This window comes from Ammodytes marinus (genome assembly GCF_949987685.1).
Source record: "Ammodytes marinus genome assembly, chromosome: 20".
Lineage (NCBI taxonomy): Eukaryota > Metazoa > Chordata > Actinopteri > Uranoscopiformes > Ammodytidae > Ammodytes > Ammodytes marinus.
Genome location: NC_137224.1, coordinates 352,606 through 374,821, shown reverse-complemented (window position 1 = coordinate 374,821; position 22,216 = coordinate 352,606). Strand labels below are relative to the sequence as shown.

Here is a 22,216-nt window from a genome sequence, read left to right as displayed (position 1 = left end):
TAATCCATGTCCGTAGTCTGTTTGTCTTCAGCAAACTTTTTGTGGGGTTTCTTGTGCATCATCTTTAGAATAGGCTTCCTTCTGGGATGACAGCCATGCAGACCAGTATGATGCAGAGTGCGGCGTATGGTCTGAGCACTGACAGGTTGACCCCCCCACCCCTTCAAGCCCTTCAGCAATGCTGGCAGCACTCATACGTCTATTTTCCAAAGCCAACCTCTGTGTACGACGCTGACCACGTGCACTCAACCTTCGTAAACTGGGCCGCAGGGTGGTATTGCAACATGATAACGACCCCAAACACACCTCCAAGACGACCAGTGGCTTGCTAAAAAAGCTGAGGGTAAAGGTTATGGCTTGGCCAAGCATGTCTCCAGACCTAACCCCTATTGAGCATCTTTGGGGCATCCTCAAACAGAAGGTGGAGGAGCGCAAGGTCTTTAATATCCACCAGCTCTGTGATGCTGTCATAAATGGGTGGAAGAGGGTTCCAGTTGCAACCTGTGAAGCTCTAGTGAACTACATGCCCAAGAGGGTTAAGGCAGTGCTGGAAAATAATGGTGGCCACACAAAATATTTACACTTTGGGCCCAATTTGTAAATTTTTTCTAAGGGGTGTACTCACTTTTGTTGCCGGCAGTTTAGACATTAATGGCTGCGTGTCGAGTTATTTTGAGGGAACAGTAAATTTACACTGTTATACAAGCTGTACACTGACTACTTTACATTGTATCAAAGTGTCATTTCTTCAGTGTTGTCCCATGGAAAGATATAAAGAAAAATGTGAAGAAATGTGAGGGGTGTACTCACTTTTGTGAGATACTGTAATACACACAGAGCCATGTTAACCTGGTGATATACAGAGAGAGAGGCAGGTTAGGCAGGTTAGACACACACACACACACACACACACACACACACACACACACACACACACACACACACACACACACACACACACACACACACACACACACACACACACACACACACACACACACACACACACACACACACACACACACACACACACACACACACACACACACACACACACACACACACACACACACACACACACACACACACACACACACACACACACACACACACACACACACACACACACACACACACACACACACACACACACACACACACACCCTCTCACCAGAAGGCAGTGTCATAGAGCCCCATCATGGTCATAGTGTCTTTCAGTCTGTGTTCCTTCTCCGCCGCACACACACGCAGAGAGAGAGACACAGAGAGAGAGAGAGACACAGAGAGAGAGAGAGAGAGACACACACACACATGCAGAGAGAGAGACACACACACAGAGAGAAAGAGAGAGAGAGAGAGAGACACACACACACACGCAGAGAGAGAGACACACACACACGCAGAGAGAGAGACACACGCACACACATGCAGAGAGAGAGAGACAGAGAGAGAGAGAGAGAGAGAGAGACCCACACACCCTCCCGCCCACCCCCCTCTCACCAGAAGGCAGTGTCATAGAGCCCCATCATGGTCATAGTGTCTTTCAGCCTGTGTTCCTTCTCCGCCGCCACGTTGACGATGAGGAAGGTGACGAAGGGCGTGAAGGCCAGGACCAGGTAGATGGAGATCAGGGCGTGAGGAAACTTCTGCACCTCCACGGAGCCCGGCTGACCCATCATCACCACGCTCAACTTCATCTCATTCCACACCGAGCGCTTCGTCTGCATCTGGCAGGATAACACAGAGAATAGGCTTAATAAAGAGGATCTAAGTAGTTTGAATAGCACATTTCTAAACCTTAAACCCTAGTGTTAACCCTCAAACAGCCCTTTAAAAGGCCTGTCCTTAAAACCTAGTGTTAACCCTCAAACAGCCCTTTAAAGGCCTGTCCTTAAAACCTAGTGTTAACCCTCAAACAGCCCTTTAAAGGCCTGTCCTTAAAACCTAGTGTTAACCCTCTAACAGCCCTTTAAAGACCTGTCCTTAAAACCTAGTGTTAACCCTCAAACAGCCCTTTAAAGGCCTGTCCTTAAAACCTAGTGTTAACCCTCAAACAGCCCTTTAAAGGCCTGTCCCAAAGTGAGAATCAAAATGTCCTCACTGTTAAGGTCTAATACTCAAATTGGTTCTACATTTTTTTTTTTGCAAAAGTACACACACACACACACACACACACACACACACACACACACACACACACACACACACACACACACACACACACACACACACACACACACACACACACACACACACACACACACACACACACACACACACACACACACACACACACACACACACACACACACACACACACACACACACACACACACACACACACACACACACACACACACACACACACACACACACACACACACCTGTATGATGGCTGCGTCGATGAATGACTGCAGGCGGATGAAGCCAGAGTACCAGTAGTTTGCCGCTCTGCAGTTAACCGAGCTGGTGAAACAGTTTGCTGCAAAACAACAAGCAACAATGAAAACAACATTAAGCCTGTGTGTGTGTGTGTGTGTGTGTGTGTGTGTGTGTGTGTGTGTGTGTGTGTGTGTGTGTGTGTGTGTGTGCGCGTGTGTCTGTGTGTGTGTGTGTGTGTGTGTGTGTGTGTGTGTGTGTGTGTGTGTGTGTTTACTTTACCATTTAAGGTTGAGTCAGTGATTCTTGACAAAATTGTTGTTCTCAAATCAATGTTTGGTAAAATCAGTGATTATCTCGTCATCCACTACCTGACCGTACTGTGTGTGTGCTGAAAAACCTCCTGTGTTAAAGGTGCAGTGTGTAATATGACATCATCAAGAAAGTTCAAGAAAGTTCTACAAAGTTCTAGAATGCAACACTCCCTGGGTAACCCCAACCCTTTAGAATAATAACAGAAGCTACAGTGGCCTTCAAGGACAAGAACAATTCTAAATTTTAAACAATGCACCTGATGACATTCCAACAATGACACTTTCAAGATGGCGGCACTAGGCCTTGGTCCAAAATATGCAGAAATATGGACATATATGAGACCCTTTCTAAGGGAAAAATAATAATTAAAAAAAATTGTTTAAGCTATTATGCACTAAATTAAATGTACTTATGGATATTATAATTACTTTCTACAAAATCTGCTAGGAAATAAAACCCAAAATTCTACACACTGCAGCTTTAATACACAGCCTAGGCTCTGTAAACTGACATGTTGCTAGCTATGGTGGGTCCCCTTTGTTTACACATTCTTTCTTTACAGAGCCTAGGCTGTGTAACACTGGATTTTTTCAGGTAGTGAATAATCATAAAATGGCATTATTTTATTATGGGGTTTTTTCTACATGTTGTTTTTGTTCTCTATAAGCTATATAAATAAAGTTGTGTATTATTATTCAGAAATGAATATTAAAGAAAGTCCCTTGTGTCTTTACCAATGGACTCTGTGTAGTCGCTGGGCAGGGGCAGCTGGTTGTAAGGGAAGCGTAGTTTGTACGACGTTGCAGACTTGTCCGTGAACACAACACCCACGTAGCTGGACGGCTCGTACAGACTGGCGTTCTCCAAGTCCTCCTCGCTGGCAAACATCTCCAGGCGGTCACCCATGTCTGAAAAACAAAAAACACAAAGAGAAAAGGGATTTAAAGGAAAAGGACTAAAGCAGTAAAGGAGTAAAGCACTTACAATGTAAACTGTATGCATAATTAGTTAGATATTGCCAATTTAGCATATTTCTGAAAAATGTCCAATGCAAAAAATAATAGTTTTAAACCTGCAGTGTGTAGAATTTTGGGTTTTATTTCCCAGCAGATTTTGTAGAAAGTAATTATAATATCCATAAGTACATTTAATTTAGTGCATAATAGCTGAAAAAATTGTTTTGAATTATTATTTTTTCCCTTAGAAAGGGTCTCATATATGTCCATATTTCTGCATATTTTGGACCAAGGCCTAGTGCCGCCATCTTGAAAGTGTCATAGTTGGAATGTCATCAGGTGCATTGTTTAAAATTTAGAATGGTTCTTGTCGTTGAAGGCCACTGTAGCTTCTGTTATTATTCAAAAGGTTTGGGGTTACCCAGGGAGTGTTGCATTCTAGAACTTTGTAGAACTTTCTTGATGATGTCATATTACACACTGCACCTTTAAAGGTGGAGTCAGTGATTCTGGAGAACGCTTGTTGTCAAAATCACTTTGTCAAAATCAGTGAATATCTCCTCACGACCCCGCTACCTGTCTGTACTGTGTATGCACTTAAGAAAGTGTTAATACACAGCCTAGGCTCTGTAAAGTGGTATGTAGACAACGGGGCCCATCATAGCTAGCAACGTGCCAGTTTTACAGAGCCTAGGCTGTGTATTAACACTGGATTTTTTTGGGGGTATTTTACAGGAGCCAGAAGAAAAACATATCATTAACATTAACAAATTTAACATTAAAAGAAAAAAATAATAATTTAAAAAGATCTTTATTTATAGGATGATATGATCTTCCAGTGACTCACTCATCCAGTGAGCGACCTCCTCCATGATGTGGCTGGTGACGTTGGTGATAGGAGTGTAGCCGAGGCCTTTGATGTAGCGGTCGTCTGGCTCCAGCTCCATTGTGCTGATGCCTCCGTAGTAAACATGAGGGTTCAACGTGCTGATCAGGATCAACAGACCCAGTAACAGCAGAGGCAGGATCAACTCCTACAGACAGACAAGGGCAAGTTTATTTATATAGAACAGCTGATAGTTTTCTTCCGCCGCAGCCTTAAAACACATCTTTTATTATATTTGTTTAACCTTTATTTCTCCAGGTAAATCCCATTGAGACCGAAGACTCTTTTACAAGGGAGACCTGTTTTCCTTTTCCCACGTTACCAGGCATTCACACACACATTCATACACCGATAGCAGCAGGCTAACTATCGACATTCACACGAGGCAAGGTGGGTGAAGTGTCTTGCCCAAGGACAACTATGACCCAGGTGGCAGGGCGGGGATCGAACCTCCAACCCTTTGATCATCGGCCGACCTGCTCTACCACCTGAGACACAGTCGCCCCACATCTCTTCAGACTTCGACTAAGAGAGAGGGCATTCAAAGTGCTTTACATGAAACACTTAAAGATGCTCCGATTAACTTCCAGTGTGTGTTAATTCTAGTGCCCCCCTTTGGACGAAAGCGGTAGTGTTTTTACCACGCCAGATGTTGTTCCTGGGTGAGCGTATACCCATGACAAAGGCATTAAGAAAAACTATATAAAAATAGCATTCTTTACACTGATGGTCTCGTTTGATGTTACATGTAATTTATGATCATCAGAGGAAGAATGAGACTGTTTCATAGTACTAAAACTCCTGGAAATACAAGACAGACAAGGGCAAGTTTATTTATATACTGAAACACCTTTTCATACAGATAGGCCAGTCAAAGTGCTTTACATGCTGGTAAATGGACTCCACTTATATAGCGCTTTCCCCTGGTTTTTCACAGAACCAAAACGCTTCACAATGTTCTGCAAGCTCATTCACCCAATCACACACACATTCATACACCGATACATTTTTTTTTTTAAATGTAATAGTATTAAACCTGCAGTGTGTAGAATTTTGGGTTTTATTTCCTAGCAGATTTTGTAGAAAGTAATTATAATATCCATAAGTACATTTAATTTAGTGCATAATAGCTGAACATTTTTTTTTTTATTATTATTTTTTCCCCTTAGAAAGGGTCTCATATATGTCCATAGTTCTGCATATCTTGGACCAAAGCCTAGTGCCGCCATCTTGAAAGTGTCATAGTTGGAATGTCATCAGGTGCATTGTTTAAAATTTAGAATTGTTCTTGTCCTTGAAGGCCACTGTAGCTTCTGTTATTATTCGAAAGGGTTGGGGTTACCCAGGGAGTGTTGCATTCTAGAACTTTGTAGAACTTTCTTGATGATGTCATATTACACACTGCACCTTTAAAGAAGCTCTGGGAGGTCCATACTCACTTGATACACACGGACATTAAAAATGCATCAGTGAAACTTAAATCCACATGAAAGATGCATAATGGCCCAACAAAGAAACAAAGGAGGGACAAGCTGCCCCTCTCGTTTGTTTAAGTCCAAAATCTATATTGTGTGTCTAAGTGGTAGCTGTGCTTTTCCCCAAAGGCAACAGTGTTTTATTGAAGCAATGGTCTGTTTTTTATTGAATAGTTCTTGTTTAATTATAATTTTTCTCAATAAATAATGTTTGATCTATATTTTTTGTCTCTTTATCAGCTTACTGTGTATTTGATGTAACCGTTTAACCTTTAGTCTTAACCGGTTAAAGATCTTCTTAACGGTTAAAGGCCTACTTCACCGGTGGGAATATGAAGGTGTATTGAATCCTGAGATCCTATGTAGTATAAATGTGCAAATTTTTTTTAAATCGGTTCATCCTAGCCTGAGAAAAGGCAGAAAGAGTGTTTTATGGTCTCACTGTCTAACCCTACATTTCTCTTACTGTGACATCACAGTAAGAGAAATGTACGGGCATCCCGAATCCCTACATTGGATTTGTAAATATAAGCACCTGCAGACTCTGTTGCTTGGTCCTCCATTTGATGAGCACATTCTTGTAGAGGAGACTTCTGGTTTGGTTCCAGACCCCCGCATCTCGTCTGTACAGCGGCTGCATACTGCCCGCATGCTTCATGTGAATCACGTTCGGACGATTGGTCTCACGGATGCTGGCCTCAGCTACAACGAAAACACACACAAACATTTTTTTTTTAGAAATTACACAGTAGTGGCTCTCCAGTGGTGTAGTGGATAGAGCGTGTACCATATCGGCTCCGGCCTTCGTCGCAGTGGTCACGGGTTTAAATCCGACCCGTGGACCTTTACTACAGGTCATCCCCCCTCTCTCTCTCTCTCTCTCTCTCTCTCTGTCTCCCCATTTCAACTCTGTAGGGGAGAACGGGGTAATTTGTCACATGGGTTGGATGTCACATTCGTTATATCTCGCCACCAGAGCGCGCTAGCTCTGAAATGTTGATATAAAAAAGGTCCAGAATTGGGATCAGAGGTCACATACATAGACTTCCTTGGAGGAAGACAGCTGCATTTCAGGTGAGAGGATGTTTTGTGTTTTTCATGTCAAATTCAAAATATTTTGCTTCTCAGTATTTTTCTTCTAGGCTTTTACACAATGGGTTTATAACAAAATACTTGTTACCCTCAGAAAGTGTGAAGGGTAAACTATAGTTTAGATTGTGGTTAGCAAGCTAATTAGTTGTCAGATGGTTGTTGGCCTTGATGCTAGCAAGAAATTCAAGTTGGGGTTGGTCGTCAAATTTTTTGGGGGGTTGGTTGTCACATGTTATCTCAAGGCTGCAGCCAGAAAAGGAACCCAATAACGAAATAAATTGTCAAGCTGTATCCTCACTGACACCCCAGAGAAGGAAAGAATAGAGCAGGAAAAGGCAGCTAGCAAGCAAAAGAAAAAAGGGCAACAAAATCAAAACAACCCAGTGCATCCCAAACTAGACCAGCTGCCAAGGCTACAGAACGTTATGTAGGCCTATTTGTCAACTTCACAATGCAATTAAACATTCAAATTTGGTTCTGCCTCCTTGCCTTCTTTTTAAGATTTTTCCCATTAAGATAACATTGTGACAAACAACCCCATAGTGTGTGACAACCGACCCCTTGATGGGGTTGGTTGTCACAATGTGTCAGAGTGTCTTTGATGGTAAATTACTTCTTCATTACAATAAGTTGGAAAAAAAGAGAGACACACATTTCTAGCCAACACCTTAAGCTTCAATTTAATGTAGGAATGGCTATCGACAGATGTTTTGGTGATGAGCAATTCTCACTAGAGTAAAAAGTGTGCCTACTTACCCCGTTCTCCCCTACTGTCTAATAAAGCTTGAAAATGCCAAAAACTAATATTAAAAAAATTCTCAGTCCTCTTCACAGCAGACCAGGGTTAGAATCCAGCCCGGGTCGTTCTCTGCATGTCATTCCCCTCTCTGACACATTTCATCTCTGTCTCTACACACTGTCTAATAAAGCACACATTCCCCCAAAACATCTAGTGTCTTTACTAAGTATGAAAGTGAGCATGGCATTTTTAACAATGCATCCTATATTATTTGGCCAATTTGTGTCATTTTAAGCACCCCTCCCTTGAAAAGTATCACACACACACAAAACACACACACACACACACACACACACACACACACACACACACACACACACACACACACACATACTTATAAAAAGTAAAACGAGAGACACTGAATATTTGGAGTGGTCTATTAATTTCTTTCCAGAGCTGTATATTCAATTCAAATGCACAACGAAGGGTGCTTTTCGCAGCAGGGGTGCTTAATACGGCACAACACCTAGCTGGCATCACACACCTAGGGAGGCACAATTCAGCGTAACACCAGTAGCCGTGTGTTGAAAGCATCAATCTCAATCATTATGATCATTTTAATAGAGAAAACATGGTGAAATAAACCGGTTGTAGCTGTCAAATGAGCATTTAGCTCGTTCATTATCATTGCTAGCTGTAAACTGACGCTAAAATGCTGCTATATGTACTAACATTACACTGTCTGTAGCGGTTGCTTATTCAAATTATCGCTTGAATTGAAGCCTCATCTTCGCCTCTTTGTATTGTATCAATGCTGATATAAATCATGTTAAAAAGAGGTGGTAAAATAATAAGACGTTGGTATTTCCTTAGCTAGCTGTATGTCAGGTACATGTCAGTTACCAGTTACAAGCAAAGGATTCAAGCTAACAAGCTACACAGCCGTTAAAAAAACCCGTTGTAAAACACACGCATGCGCTGTGAGAAACATTAAAAAAATACTCACGTATGAAATACATTAAGGCATTTCTTTTCCTCTAGCTGGTGATTTTAAAAACCCTTACATTACAGATGTTGGTTCACTGTCAGAAGCAAAACAACCGAACGAGAGCTCGTCTCAGCTTCCTCCTGTCAAATACAGAGTCCACACCCCCAATGGTGACGAGAACCAATCACCAATCACAGCCGCGCTACGTTTTCAAGGAGCCAATCAGATGCGTTGCAGGTGTGAATGACAACGGTGTGAACCAATCAGATGACAGATCACACAAGAGCGTAAAAATGTATGAACTACTAAACAAACGCTTGTATTTTATGAAACTGCTCGTAAAATAATATATATATATTGTAAGTTATAATAAGGATAAACTTCCCCCAAATAATTACTTATATTACACTAATATTATGCTATGTCATTATAATAGGAAACTCTAAAAATTCAAAAATTCTCAAAATAATGCCTTTGGAAAATTAACATACAACAAATAATGAATTGGATGTATTAGAATAATGAAAAATGCTGTGAAAATATTATACTTATTTGATGCCAAGTTATTATATGAGAAACAGACTAAAAAAAAATCAGGAATTATCTAAAAATATTAAATTGGTACCAAAAATTATCATAATTTTCTTTAAAATAATGAGAAAACATTAAAACAATTATTGACTTCGTATTTCGATTGTTTTAATAACTTTATTGTAACTTTGTAGATGTCATTGTAAATTTTGGACACTCTTTTTAAATATTAATCATAATCATGGATTCAACATGTAAACATAGAACAAATAAAGAACAAGCAATGCAAATAATAATATATGGGATAAGCAAATAGACAAGAATAAAGAGAGCGAAATAATGTTTGAAAAGTAACAGATTGAGTATCTTATAAGGTCATCTTTTTGGTGTCTGTCTTGACAAAAAAAAAATGAAAAAATTCCACATAAAAACATTTTAAATTCTTATGATCACAACAGCTTCATAGATGCCAATTCTGCTGAAGAATTTATGAAGAAATACGCGGAAATTATAATTTTTTTAAACGTCAAAAATAGGAAAAAAATGGAGCCATGATTTTATATTTTAGCTTTCGAGGAGCTGTAACAAGCTGTAACAAGCTGACAGAGAAAAAAACGCTAAAATGCAAATCAGTGTAATTTGGTGTACACACACACAAACACACACCCTCTCTCTCTCTCACACACACACACACACACTTTAAAACAGAAAAAAAAACGTTTTTAAAGACTGTGCCTGTGTTGGTGTGTGCTCTGGAATGTCTCTACTCAAATAGGTCAAACTTTGCCCGTTGATAACTGACATTAAAACAAATATTTTTTATACTTATTTATAAATTTTTCTAGAATGTTTGAATAATTATGAACATTTGACCATATCTTACTTATTATGTGTGTACATTGTTATCTCTTTAAAAAACTAAAATATCGGGCGCTCCGGTGGCGTAGTGGATAGAGCGAGTACCACATAGGCCTTCGTTCCAGTGGTCGTGGGTTCAAATCCGACCCGTGGACCTTTACTGCAGGTCATCCCCCCTCTCTCTCTCTCTCTCTCTCTCCCTGTCTCCCCATTTCAACTCTGTATAATCTAATAAAGCTTGAAAATGCCATACAGATATATATATTTAAAGAGTTTAATCTTTTTTTTTTACAACATCCAAAGGTTTTACCGAACATATTTTGGATGCTATTTTTTTTTCATTTTATAAAAAAAAAAAAAAAAAAAAAAAATACCATGTACAGGTCTTAAAGAAGGCATTTTTCTGCATTTTTTCAGGAACAAAATGCATCTTGAATCAGTACTAATAATCTACGATGTCTTTGAATTGGAGAAAGTCATGCAGTATTGAAGGCACGGGCAGATGCTTGACTACGTCGGTTCGCATCAGAACATCGGGTCCCAAAACTGACCGGATCTGTAGTCTGCACATGTGTGACAGAGAGGGAATGGTGTCTAGGAGAAAGAGGACACAAATAAAGAATTAAATTACAATATTTTAATACCATAATATATAATAATATTAATGTGGTAATATTTTATACATATTACCACATAAAAAAAATTCAAACAAATAAAGACAAATGTCATCACTCAAAATCATCTTTCGAATGGTTAAAGCTATAGTGCGTGACTTCTGTCGCCCCCATGAGGAATTCTGAGTAATTACAACAACACTGTCGGTGCATCTACATGAGGTAAAGCCTTCAGTGATGGCACATGGATTTTATACCTTCTGCTGTACGTCCAGGTTTTTTCTTAGCTGTAGAATCAACAACTGAAACATTTCTTGGGCTCTTCTTGGGGATTTTTCTGAGCTCCTGCACCAGTGTCAGGGGAAGGGGGGGCGGGGGGGGGGGGGGGGGGGGGACACTAGTTTGTAAACGCTGCCATACTGAGAAATACAGAGGGAGTTTTGAGGAGCTGACAAGGCTTAATCAACTCTGTGTCAACTCATTCGTTTTGGCGATGGCTGCCTTGAATGTAACCGACATTCATTTATATGAAAAAAGTTACGCACTATGACTTTAAAGCAAACCCAGCAGTGTTTATTTTTGCCACTTTTACCGTAATGTTGGAATGGTTCCCAGGTCTTTACACGGTTTGCACGCCGTTGATCCAGAATGTTTTTCAGAGAGGGAGACAGAGTCGACCAGTTTACAAACTCCAGCAGGTAATTTATCACCTTGCTCTCTGCTTGTTGCAACCTGGAAGGAAATAATGAAAAAAAAAAAAAAAAATTAAAATACAAAATTAAATTACAGATAGGGGAAGGTGGGGTGATTTGTGCAACTTTTTACTCAAAGTGATTTTAAAGTGAGGCCTTGACAGTTATGTCTCCAACTCAAATATGTACATATATTTCAGGATGTTGTGCATCCCTGGCAATAAAAACTTTGGATCTGGAATAAACTGTTTAAGAAATATAGCTTTCGGAAAAAAAGTTGTCTTGTCACAATGACAAAGTCACCATCATCATCTTTCTGGCCATCTGAACTCTCATCAGTGGTGTCGTTAAGTGGAATTGAGATGTCACTCTCTCCTGAGCTACTGTAGACTATCACTTTCTTTTGGTGACCAGCGTATACAGCCATGCCACTGGCACAACTCTCAGAAATGTACTTTGCACTAGTTGCTCCGTGCTTGTGGAACCAACTGCCACCTGACAAATGTGATTCCCCCTACATTTCTGCCTTTAAATCAAGGCTCAAAACCCATATGTACACCCTGGTGTTTCCTCCCCATTAACCTCTGCACTACTTACTTACCTCTGCACTACTATCTGTGTTTATGTGGATGTATGGGCTTTACGTCTTTTATTTTGGTTATTGTTATTTTACCTTCATTGTTTACCTACTGAATGCACTATGTACAGCACTTTGGACAGTGCAAACTGTCATAAATGTGCTTTTATAAATACATTTTACTTACTTACTTACTTATAACTCACCCAGGCCCTTGCGCACAAATCACCCCATCCCCAGAATTTTGGATAATAGGCATGATGCAGCAATTTAGGGTTGACATTGTGCTAACTATATAGACTCAAAGTGTAGCATACCAAAGCACTAAAACATGTGTCAAATGTTTTCAAACGTGTCTATAATTGTTCAGACACAATAATCAAAAAACCTTGATAATGGAAATTTTACTTTGAAAGGCAAAACACAGTTTTTTGAGCTTAAATGTGCTTATATCTTATTCCTTATGTCTCCCTTCTTTACAGGATGAGTCAAATGGATGGCTCTTCATTCATTGAATAAAGACATATTTCTACAGAGTCTATTGATGTTAAAGGTCACTCTCCTGTCCCCCACATACATACGTGCCAAACCATGCCCTTGCTGACACCCCTTCAACCATCAACCCCCACCTCCAGCCCACATTGTCTTTTGTCTTTTCAAACTAGTCTCCTTGCTACCTAAAATATAATGGATTCATTAAAAGAGGGCACAGACACTGTCTCACTTTACCCCACAGCATTTGTCTCACTTTACCCCACTGCCACAATTTGAGAAAAAACTACCTCTCAGCAATTCAGGCTAATCTTCAGTTATCATCATCACATGGTTTCATATCTTGGCAGTTCATCAACATGTGTGATAGAAGTTTTTCTACCTGAATCAATTTGATTTGGCACAACAATCGATTAAGTTGACAGCAAGAAAATTTACTTTTACATGCAAAAAAGACATTTTTGTGAAAGAAACATGCTTACAACATCACCATGAGGTCCTCTCCTTCATGGCCAAGAGTAAATGAGAGGGGCTTGAAAACATATATCTCACATGACCAAAAATGTGTTCCGTGTCCTAGATACAGGGGGTGTCTCACATTACCCGACGTCTCACATTCCCCCGTCCTCCCCTACATTTTATTTTTATTTTTATTAAATACAATTAAATAAATTAAATAAAATAAAATACCAGACTTACATTTGTGGCTTAACCATCAAAGTAGGTTCCAGTCCGGCCTTGAGAAGCAGAGGCAGCCAGCAGGGAGCACTAAACACATAGTCTAGAGCCACACTGAGCATAGAACTCATTTCCTTTTTGTTTAACACAGTTTCCTCATCATGCATTGCTGTAGAACTCTCCGTGGTTGACGCACACGGCCCAGGGATCCATCGGTGCTTTAGTACCAAGCTCAGGAAGTCTTTATTATAGCTGCCGAAAGCAGTACTCCAACTCTCCCCATCAAGAGTCGCTCCTGCAGCCAACAGCATCTTTGGTATTTCACTGAAAAGACATGGTTTAATATTATAGGCTATAACATTTATTAAAAAGGTGCTACGAGGAACTTTTAAATATTTCTGAAACAGTTTTTCCTCTGATGATCATGAATGGCAAGTCACAGCAAACAAGATCATCGGTGCAAAGAATGCTATGTTTATATAGTTTTTCTCAATGCCTTTGTCATGGGTATACGCTCACCCAGGAACAACAGCTGGCGTGGTAAAAACATTAATGCTTTTGTCCAAAGTGGGTGAAAGAATTAACACAATGTGCACTCAGTGCTCGTGAGAGAGTGTGTGCGTGAGCGAGTGTGTGCGCGCGTGCGTGCGTGAGCATGTGCGAGTGCATGTGCGAGCGTGTGTGTGCGAGTGTGTGCGTGCAAGCGTGAGCGTGTGCGTGTGTTACACACTTGTGATATCCTACTTGAAGCACCAAGGAGAGTGGGGAACATCCGATGTCCGGTACGTCCTGGGCGTCAGGACTGAAACCCTCCGACAGCAGCAGTTTAACACTCTCTGTCTGTTCGCTATGGATGGCGGCAAACAGAGGACTGATCATTCCTTCACCTCGGTCACACACACGGTCCGTCACAGATATCAGCCTCCTCAGGATGCTGCGGGGTGGTGAGAAAAAAATAGATTCATTATTTGCAAAAATGTGTTTAAAAAGGTGCAACAAGGAACTTTTGAATACTTCTGAAACAGTAACAAATGTCCTCTGATGATTCCTCAAGAAGATCCAGTTGGAACAGTTCCTCTGGTGACTTTCGGAATGATATATTTATATTTCCGGGTCACTGAAGTGTCGCGGTGACTTTGTTGGTATAATTACTGGACCTGTGCATGCTTTAGATGGAACATCCAGTGCTAAAGCACCGGCGGTCATCAGGAATTTGTAGAGTGAATTATTGGTCAGTTGTTAGTCGGTTGTTAGTCAGTTGTTACCCTAGGTGTCCCATGGAAGCAGCAGCATCAATGGGCAGCTGGGGCAAGTCTTGGTTACAGGTTTTATTAGGATCGGCTCCGTTCTCCAACAGTAAGTCCACACACTCCTCGTGTCCCTCCTGAGAGGCGATGTACAGGGGTGTGGCCATGTCTATTGCCTGGGCATTCACATCCGCACCTACAGGGAAGTAAACAAACAAAAAATCAATAGAATTTTTCTGTAATAATGTAATTCCTATAATGTTTCCTTTTTTCAGTGAATATCTGTATTATGCTAGAGGTATGGTATGGTCGACAATATCATACGATTTTGGAACTTAATCATCTTTTCTTTATTTCAGAGAATATATTTATTTTGATATTGGGGGCTCGTCCGGGATCAATCCGGATCAGTTTTGTTGAGTTAATTTTTGTTCTCTTTTTCCCCTAGACAAACTTTGTATGCTTTGGTGGTGTTTGGCAGTGTGGCTGTGAGTAGCTCTTTTCATGGTGAGTATGGTGAGTATTGAATCTGAGTGCTTTTGGTTTAAAGTTGTGAGTGATCTCCCTGGTTAGTTAGGGAGTGTGCCAGGTGGGCAGAGCAATCTGTCCTTCCATCAGTGCACTATTTGTTATTTTGCTTTTTTTATTTTCGAGGTTATCCTGGGTGGAGACTTGTCTATGGTGGGGGCGAGCGTATCAGGGCCTTGGCCTGAGGTTAACTGAGCTTTGCTTTAAAGAAGCCTCGAGCCCGGTAACCCTCAGAAACCAGTTAGGTTTAGTTTAAAGGTAGGCAGGTACCAGCCAGGGGGTTTGCTTTGATGATCAGTTGCACTCGGAGGCTTGCTCACTGTACCTATCAGTGATTTGATTTGTAAGGTTAGCTGAGTTAGTGATTGCTTTATGGGGGACAGTTGTGGTAACGTGTCCAGGATCCTAACTTTGTTTGTTCTGCAGCTTGTGGATTTGTCAAGTGGTGGGGTGTAACTTGACTTTGTAGGCTAGTTCTCCCGAGGTTGTTGTTGCCTTAGTTTTGATTACCAGCAAGTTCTATTTTGGTAATAGTTTTGTATGGGTAATATGTTGTGCTACTTAGTAGTTGATGGGAGTTCTAGGCCTATTTCTGTAATATTGGTTTCAAAAACCATTTAGTAGAGACAGTTTGTGACTAGCTGTAGTATTGGATAAAGGTGTACACTGTGCGTACTGGTTTAAGTTGAAACATTGTGTAAGCCATTGGTGTATTTTGTTTTGTGTTTTTTTTGGGGGGTTAGTAAAGTTATCTAGTATGGCAGCACCCACAGCTCTAGGTGACTTTATTAGCGCACCCTCGGAGGAGTTGCTTTGTCAGCTTTCTAAAGAACAGCTCCTTAGCCTTGCCGGTCATTATGGCATTGAGATTACCAGCAGTGATAAACGACTTAAAGATAGTTTAAGAGAAGCACTTAAGGCTAGTCTATTAGAAAGAGGCGTCCTAAAGCCACCGTCTTCACCAGCATATCAACAACTTGTTCTTCCTCAAATGTCAGATGCTGTGCTTGAGTTTAGGACGAGAGAATTGGCTTTTCGAGAACTGCAACTAGAAAAGGAACTAGAGGATAAAGAGAACGAGAACTAGAAGAAAGTTCTCGTTCCTCAAAGAAAGAGAACTAGAAGTCAAAGAAAAGCAGATACACTTCGAGCATGAGCATTTCCATGCTACTCTGAGCTCATCTAGTGCTGCCTCTTCTCAGTTTAATGTAGCAAGACACATTAGACTAGTACCTCCATTTGCTGAGAAAAATCTTGAGAAGTACTTTGCAATTTTTGAACGGGTGGCTACAAATTCAGAGTGGCCAATGCATGCCTGGACATCACTTTTGCAAAGCGTTTTGGCGGGAAAAGCACAAGATGCTTACACTGCTTTAAGCATTGAGGATACCAAGGACTATGAAAAAGTTAAAAGCGCTATTCTAAGAACTTACGAGCTTGTTCCGGAGGCGTACCGCCAGCGGTTTAGAGGCCTCAGTAAACAGGCTGACCAAACTTATGTGGAGTTTGCGAGAGAGAAGGAGATCAGTTTTAGTTCTTGGTGTAGATCACAGAAAGCGGAAACTAAGGAGGATCTTAGACAATTAGTGTTGCTGGAGGACTTTAAAAATTGTCTGCCTAGTGCCGAGTGTACTTATCTCAATCAGCAAAAAGTAACTTCTCTGGATAAAGCTGCTGTTTTAGCAGACGAGTTTGTATTGACAGTCAAGGTAGACTTTGATAACGACCAAGGTGAGCGGAAAGGAAGGGCTGATTTTAATAGACCTCGGTTTTCAAAATCTCCAACCCCGGTTTCTACAGCTTTCACTAGAAGGTCGGCTACTGTGAGTACTCCCTTAGAGAAGACTTGTTTTTATTGCAAGGAGACTGGTCACTTCATTGCCGATTGCCCTGTTTTGAGTAGGAAAGAAGAGTCCTATGAGCCTGTTGCCTTACTAAAAGTGGTGAAAAAGTGTGCTATCGCCCAGCACATGGACCAGCCCGCTCAAAGGAATGAGCTGGCTGGCTCTTCGTCTTTCCTCATGGATGGCTTTGTTTCTCTTGTCACTGACCCTTTAAACAAGAAACCGATTAAGATCTGGAGAGATTCTGGTGCTTTTCAGTCTTTGATTCTACAGGACTTCTTACCGTTTACTGACCAGTCTGAGTTGGGCTCTAATGTCCTCGTCCAAGGGGTTTGGGGGTGGGTATTTGTCCCTGCCTATGCATAACCTTAAGCTTAAAACAGGTCTTGTGTCTGGGGAGGTAGCTGTAGCTGTGTGTCCAAGCATTCCAATTGAAGGGGTTTCCTTCATCTTGGGGAATGACCTAGCCGGTGGTAGGGTACTTGCAGCTCCTGAGGTTGTTCCGGTTCCTGTAGTGTCCAAAAGCCCAGATGAACGTGAGAAGCAGTACCCAGAAGCATTCCCTGTTTGTGTAACGACCCGTGCCATGTCAAAGAAGAAGAAGAAGAAGAAGAAGAAAAAAGACAAAGAAACTGATATTGCCCTGTTTGACAAATGTTTGGCTAAAGGTGACATGTTGGGATTTCCCTCCTGTGACGAGCTCAAGTGTGAGCAGGGGAAAGATACCACCTTAGCTCCTCTTTTTGACGACGTTGCTTCTAATAATGAGATAGTAGCTGTGTCTGGTTGCTATATTCCCAGCTCCCTTACATCCTAGGCCTTCGGTCTCCAGTGGGGGGCAGTCCTGGGCCTTCGGTCTCCAGTCGGGGGCAGTCCTGGGCCTTCGGTCTCCAGTGGGGGACATCCTGTGCCTTCGGTCTCCAGTCGGGGGCAGTCCTGTGTCTTCAGTCTCCAGTGGGGGGCAGTCCTGGGCCTTCGGTCTCCGGTGGGGGACAGTCCTGTGTCTTCGGTCCTAAGTGGGGAACATCTCTGCAGTCGTGTGAAATCCTTTTTAGTGATTTTGTGTTGCTTGGACTCTGTGTGGCTTGGCGGTTGCTAGAGCGTGTTATGTGTAGATCTGCTCTATGTTTGCAGTGTTCCTGAAGCCTCTCCTGAAGCCCCTCCCTCACCTCATTAACTGCCACCTGTGCTGCCTATTTAAGCCTGGAGGCTTAATTGACTCACTCTCTCCAGCCGGGGCAAACAAAATGGCCAACAATCACCCTTTTGTTTAACCTTTTGTTACAATAAACCTCATCTTCTTATACTTTCACCAGTGGTTTGACTACTTTATGTTCCCAACCGGGGATCGAACCAGCGACCTCATGGTTACTGGTCGGCCACCTTACCTCTAGGCCATCCTACCACCCCAATCTGCCTATGTAGCGGAGAGGGGCGGGACATTCTAATCAAAATAGAGGAGCTTGAAGCAACTATGGAGACGGACGCCCTCTACAAAAGTTAAATTACACATCGTTTTTGTTTTTCCGTGACTAATGTGCCTGTTTTGGCTATCGGTAACGCAAGCAGAAAAAAATACCACCGAAGAAGAACCGTCAAAATGCAAAGTAATTTCCAGTAGGTGCGCAACGGCAGTTTGGACAGTACACTGTAGAAATGAGAGCACTGCGTCTATAAGTAAGTGTACTGTAGGGATAATAAAGTGCACTCAATGTAAGTGCACTTACGTAAGTGCGCGATTTCAGACACAGCAGAGATACTTACGTTTTCCGCAGCTACAGCTGGGGAAGACGCTGTGTTAGCCTAGCGTTCTATGCGAGCCAAATTCACCAGCGGAAACACCGGTACGCCGGCGATCAGAACATAGCCGTGTGTGACTAATTGCAGCCCTTGGAGGACGAATCCGTGGCTCCAACCATGAGGTTGCAGGGCTACCAGCAAGGAGTCACCGGCTAATATTGCTCTTATTCAAGCTTATGTCTTACTCTAAACCTGTATTCGCTACAGCGAGAAGATACAAGGGACATTTTGGAGAGTGACGTGGGCTTATATAGGCGGGCGTCCCGACGTCATCCCCAGTCACACGTGACTTTGTTTATATTATATACTCGACCTGCGCATGCGCGATGGATAACATCCAGTGTTAAGCACTGCCTCTGGCGGTCAGTAACAATAAAATAGAACTTCCGTCGCCCCCATGAGGATTTGTGAGTTCTGAAAGTAGTTAAAACTTGGCCAGACTATACTTTTTTTTGGCTATGTAGGCCTACATACACACATAAAGGCATAAAGAAAAACAGCATTTTACCAGCATTTAGGAGGATTTCCAGGCATTCCTTCTGCCCGTACTGTGCTGCCAGAAACACAGGAGTTATATCGTTGTCGTCTTTTGCCTCCAGGTTCGACACTTTGACCAGAATGTTCACAATGTCACTCTGACCCTTAGGGAATAGAACAATATGTATGTTACATGTTAGGATACACTTCACAGAGGGGTGTGTGTGCATGCGTGCGTGCGTGCGTGCGTGCGTTAGGGTTAGTCTGTGAGTGAGTGAGTGAGTGAGTGAGTGAGTGAGTGAGTGAGTGAGTGAGTGAGTGAGTGAGTGAGTGAGTGAGTGTCTGTCTGTCTGTTGTATTTTTACCGAATAGACAGCTTGATGGAGGCAGCTCCACCAAGATGCAGTGTGAGTTCCGTTGACATCTGCACCTTTTCTAACCAGCAGTTCTACAACAGGAGTGTGCCCGCCTTCTACAGCTGTTAGAAAAAACATAGAAATAAAGCAATATCACATGAGACACACACACACACACACACCAGACGGAGAGACTCGCTCACAGCCAATGTGATTTGTGTGTGTTTGGTCAGTTTGGTTAACAGTGCCAGTGATGTTGGACTCCTATTTCTACACACTGTACCTTGACATACATAGACAGACAGACAGACAGACAGACAGACAGACAGACAGAAGGATATATAGGGGAGACCGGGGATAGTAGGCACACTTTTTAACTAGTGAGAATTGCTCATCACCTAAACATCTTTCAATAGTAAGTTCTACATTAAATTGAAGCTTAAGGTGTTGGCTTGAAATATCTACCCCTCACTTTTTCTAACTTATTGTAATAAAGAAGAAATTAATTAATTAATTAAAAAGACACCCTTACACATTGTGACAACAAACCCCATCAAGGGGTCGGTTGTCACACACTATGCGGTTGTTTGACACAATGTTATCTTAACGGGAATAATCTTAAAAAGAAGGCAAGAAAGCAGAACTAAATTTGAAAGTTTAATTGCATTGTCAAGTTGACAAATAGGCCTACATAACTTGCTGTAGCCTTGGCAGCTGGTCTAGTTTGGGATGCAGTGGGTTGTTTTGATTTTGTTGCCCTTTTTTCTTTTGCATGCAAGCTGTCTTTTCCTGCTCTATTATCTCCTTCTCTGGGGTGTCAGTGAGGATACAGCTAGACAATTTCTTTCGTTATTGGGTTCCTGGCTGCAGCCTTTGGATAACATGTGACAACCAACCCCCCAAAAAATGTGACGACCAACCCCAACTTGAATTTCTTGCTAGCATCAAGGCCAACAACCATCTGACAACTAATTAGCTCGCTAACCACAATCTAAACTATAGTTTACCCTTCACACTTGTTTAGGGTAACAAGTGTTTTGTTATAAACCCATTGTGTGAAAGCCTAGAAGAAAAATACTGAGGAGCTAAATATTTTCAATTTGACATGAAAAACACAAAAAGTCCTCTCACCTCAAATTCAGCAGTCTAACTCCACGGAAGACTATGTAGGTGACCTCTGATCCCAATTCTGGATATTTACATACCAACATTTCACAGACAGCGCCTTCTGGTTCCGAGATATAACGATTTTGACAACCAACCCGTGTGACATATAACCCCGTTCTCCCCTACATTATTGATTCTAAAAAAATTATTTTCTCAGATGTGAATTCTAATAGTTATACCTGCATACATACAGACAGACAGAGAGACAGACAGACAGACAGACAGACGGACAGACACACAGACAGACAGGCACACAGACAGACAGACAGACAGACAGGCAGACAGACAGACAGACAGGTGAAAGCTAAGTGTTATACCTGCGTACAGAGGGCAGGATAAGTCGTTAGTCTGTTGGTTCATATTTGCGTTGTTCTTCAGTAGCAGTCTGACCGCGGCAAGGTGTCCGTGTCTCGCTGCCAGGTGACATGGCGTCTCTCCCTCGTGTGTCCGTGTGTTCACAAAGGAATGGTCGCCCTGAGAAGAGCCCGCTGTGAAATACACACAGACAGAGTTATTAAAGGCATCCCTAAACAGTAACATATAGATGATTTCAATCCACCCTGAAAAAAGCCTGCTACGAAAAACACATGGACACTGAATGTGTGTGTGTGAGTGTGTGTGTGTGTGTGTTTGTGTTTGTGTGTGTGTCTGTCTGTGTGTCTGTCTGTCTGTGTGTGTGTTTTAATAGCCTATTATTTATCAGTCGTTTCCATAGATAGTATATAAAATGTAGTTTCATACCAGCGAGGATCTCGCGGACACACGGCACGCTGCCTGCTGCTGCCGCCTCGTGCAGTGAGTTCCATCCTCTGTTGTCTCTACCGTCCACACTCAGGCCTAAACAGAACAACATTATGGATATTTATATTAAACAGACAGACACAGACAGACAGACAGACAGACAGACAGACAGACAGACAGACAGACAGACAGACAGACAAACACATTTCCAATTTCTTCTATGCTTTTCTAGAAACAAGGGGTGGCACAACTTCCCCACCGGCACAACTTTGGCCACTCTCCCCTACTATCAATTATTATTATTTATAGAGATATTACAGTCAATACACACACACACACACACACACACACACACACACACACACACACACACACACACACACACACACACACACACACACACACACACACACACACACACACACACACACAGAGGGATATTTCAGTACAAATGTAGGCTCGTCATCATTAGATTCATAAAATAATACTAGTACACAAACCTCTCTGAATCAGTCTGCGCACGTCCTTCACGCATCGCGCGCGCGCCGCCGCCGCAACGGACGACACCGTGTCTGCATAGCACTCGGTGAAATCCATTAAAAATGAACTATTATAGTATTTGACTATTCCATCATATAATTCACCCAAAACATTCCAACAGACGGCCAGACCAGACCATCAGACTGCAAAATGGCAAAATGTCCCGTCGCCTTGTATTGACGTCACACCACAACATCCTGTCACGTGCTCCTAAAACACACACACACGCACACACACACACTCA

At 42.0% G+C, this 22,216-nt stretch overlaps 2 protein-coding genes across 2 annotated transcripts in view; both read right to left on the bottom strand.

The window, feature by feature from the left end:
• abca5 (ATP-binding cassette, sub-family A (ABC1), member 5) overlaps nucleotides 1-8,971 on the bottom strand; it is a 46,161-nt gene extending 37,190 nt beyond the window's left edge. Inside the window, exons 1-6 of the mRNA XM_080049680.1 lie at nucleotides 8,849-8,971; nucleotides 6,547-6,713; nucleotides 4,498-4,684; nucleotides 3,429-3,602; nucleotides 2,385-2,482; nucleotides 1,501-1,727 (exon numbers count right to left, since the gene is read on the bottom strand). Coding sequence (XP_079905806.1) covers nucleotides 1,501-1,727; nucleotides 2,385-2,482; nucleotides 3,429-3,602; nucleotides 4,498-4,684; nucleotides 6,547-6,713; nucleotides 8,849-8,861 — 866 coding nt within the window. The 5' untranslated portion in view covers nucleotides 8,862-8,971. The remainder of the gene's footprint in view (nucleotides 1-1,500; nucleotides 1,728-2,384; nucleotides 2,483-3,428; nucleotides 3,603-4,497; nucleotides 4,685-6,546; nucleotides 6,714-8,848) is intronic.
• Nucleotides 8,972-9,578: 607 nt separating this feature from the next.
• asb3 (ankyrin repeat and SOCS box containing 3) lies at nucleotides 9,579-22,079 on the bottom strand. The gene is made up of 10 exons (XM_080048873.1): nucleotides 21,933-22,079; nucleotides 21,433-21,528; nucleotides 21,009-21,179; nucleotides 19,534-19,646; nucleotides 19,200-19,332; nucleotides 14,538-14,715; nucleotides 14,003-14,206; nucleotides 13,294-13,596; nucleotides 11,426-11,565; nucleotides 9,579-10,813 (listed from the first exon to the last, which is right to left on the bottom strand). Exons 1-10 carry the CDS (start codon nucleotides 22,027-22,029, stop codon nucleotides 10,662-10,664), a joined length of 1,587 nt encoding a protein of 528 aa, XP_079904999.1. The 5' UTR covers nucleotides 22,030-22,079; the 3' UTR covers nucleotides 9,579-10,661.
• Nucleotides 22,080-22,216: the final 137 nt, after the last annotated feature.

Coding starts and splice junctions, on each gene's coding strand:
- asb3 (XM_080048873.1), bottom strand. CDS start 22,029: ATGGATTTCACCGAGTGCTATGCAGACACGGTGTCGTCCGTTGCGGCG. Junction 14,207..14,537: donor GCTTCCATGGGACACCTAGG/GTAACAACTGAC, acceptor ACCACCCCGCAG/CATCCTGAGGAGGCTGATAT. Junction 11,566..13,293: donor TTGATGGTTAAGCCACAAAT/GTAAGTCTGGTA, acceptor ATTTCCTTCCAG/GTTGCAACAAGCAGAGAGCA.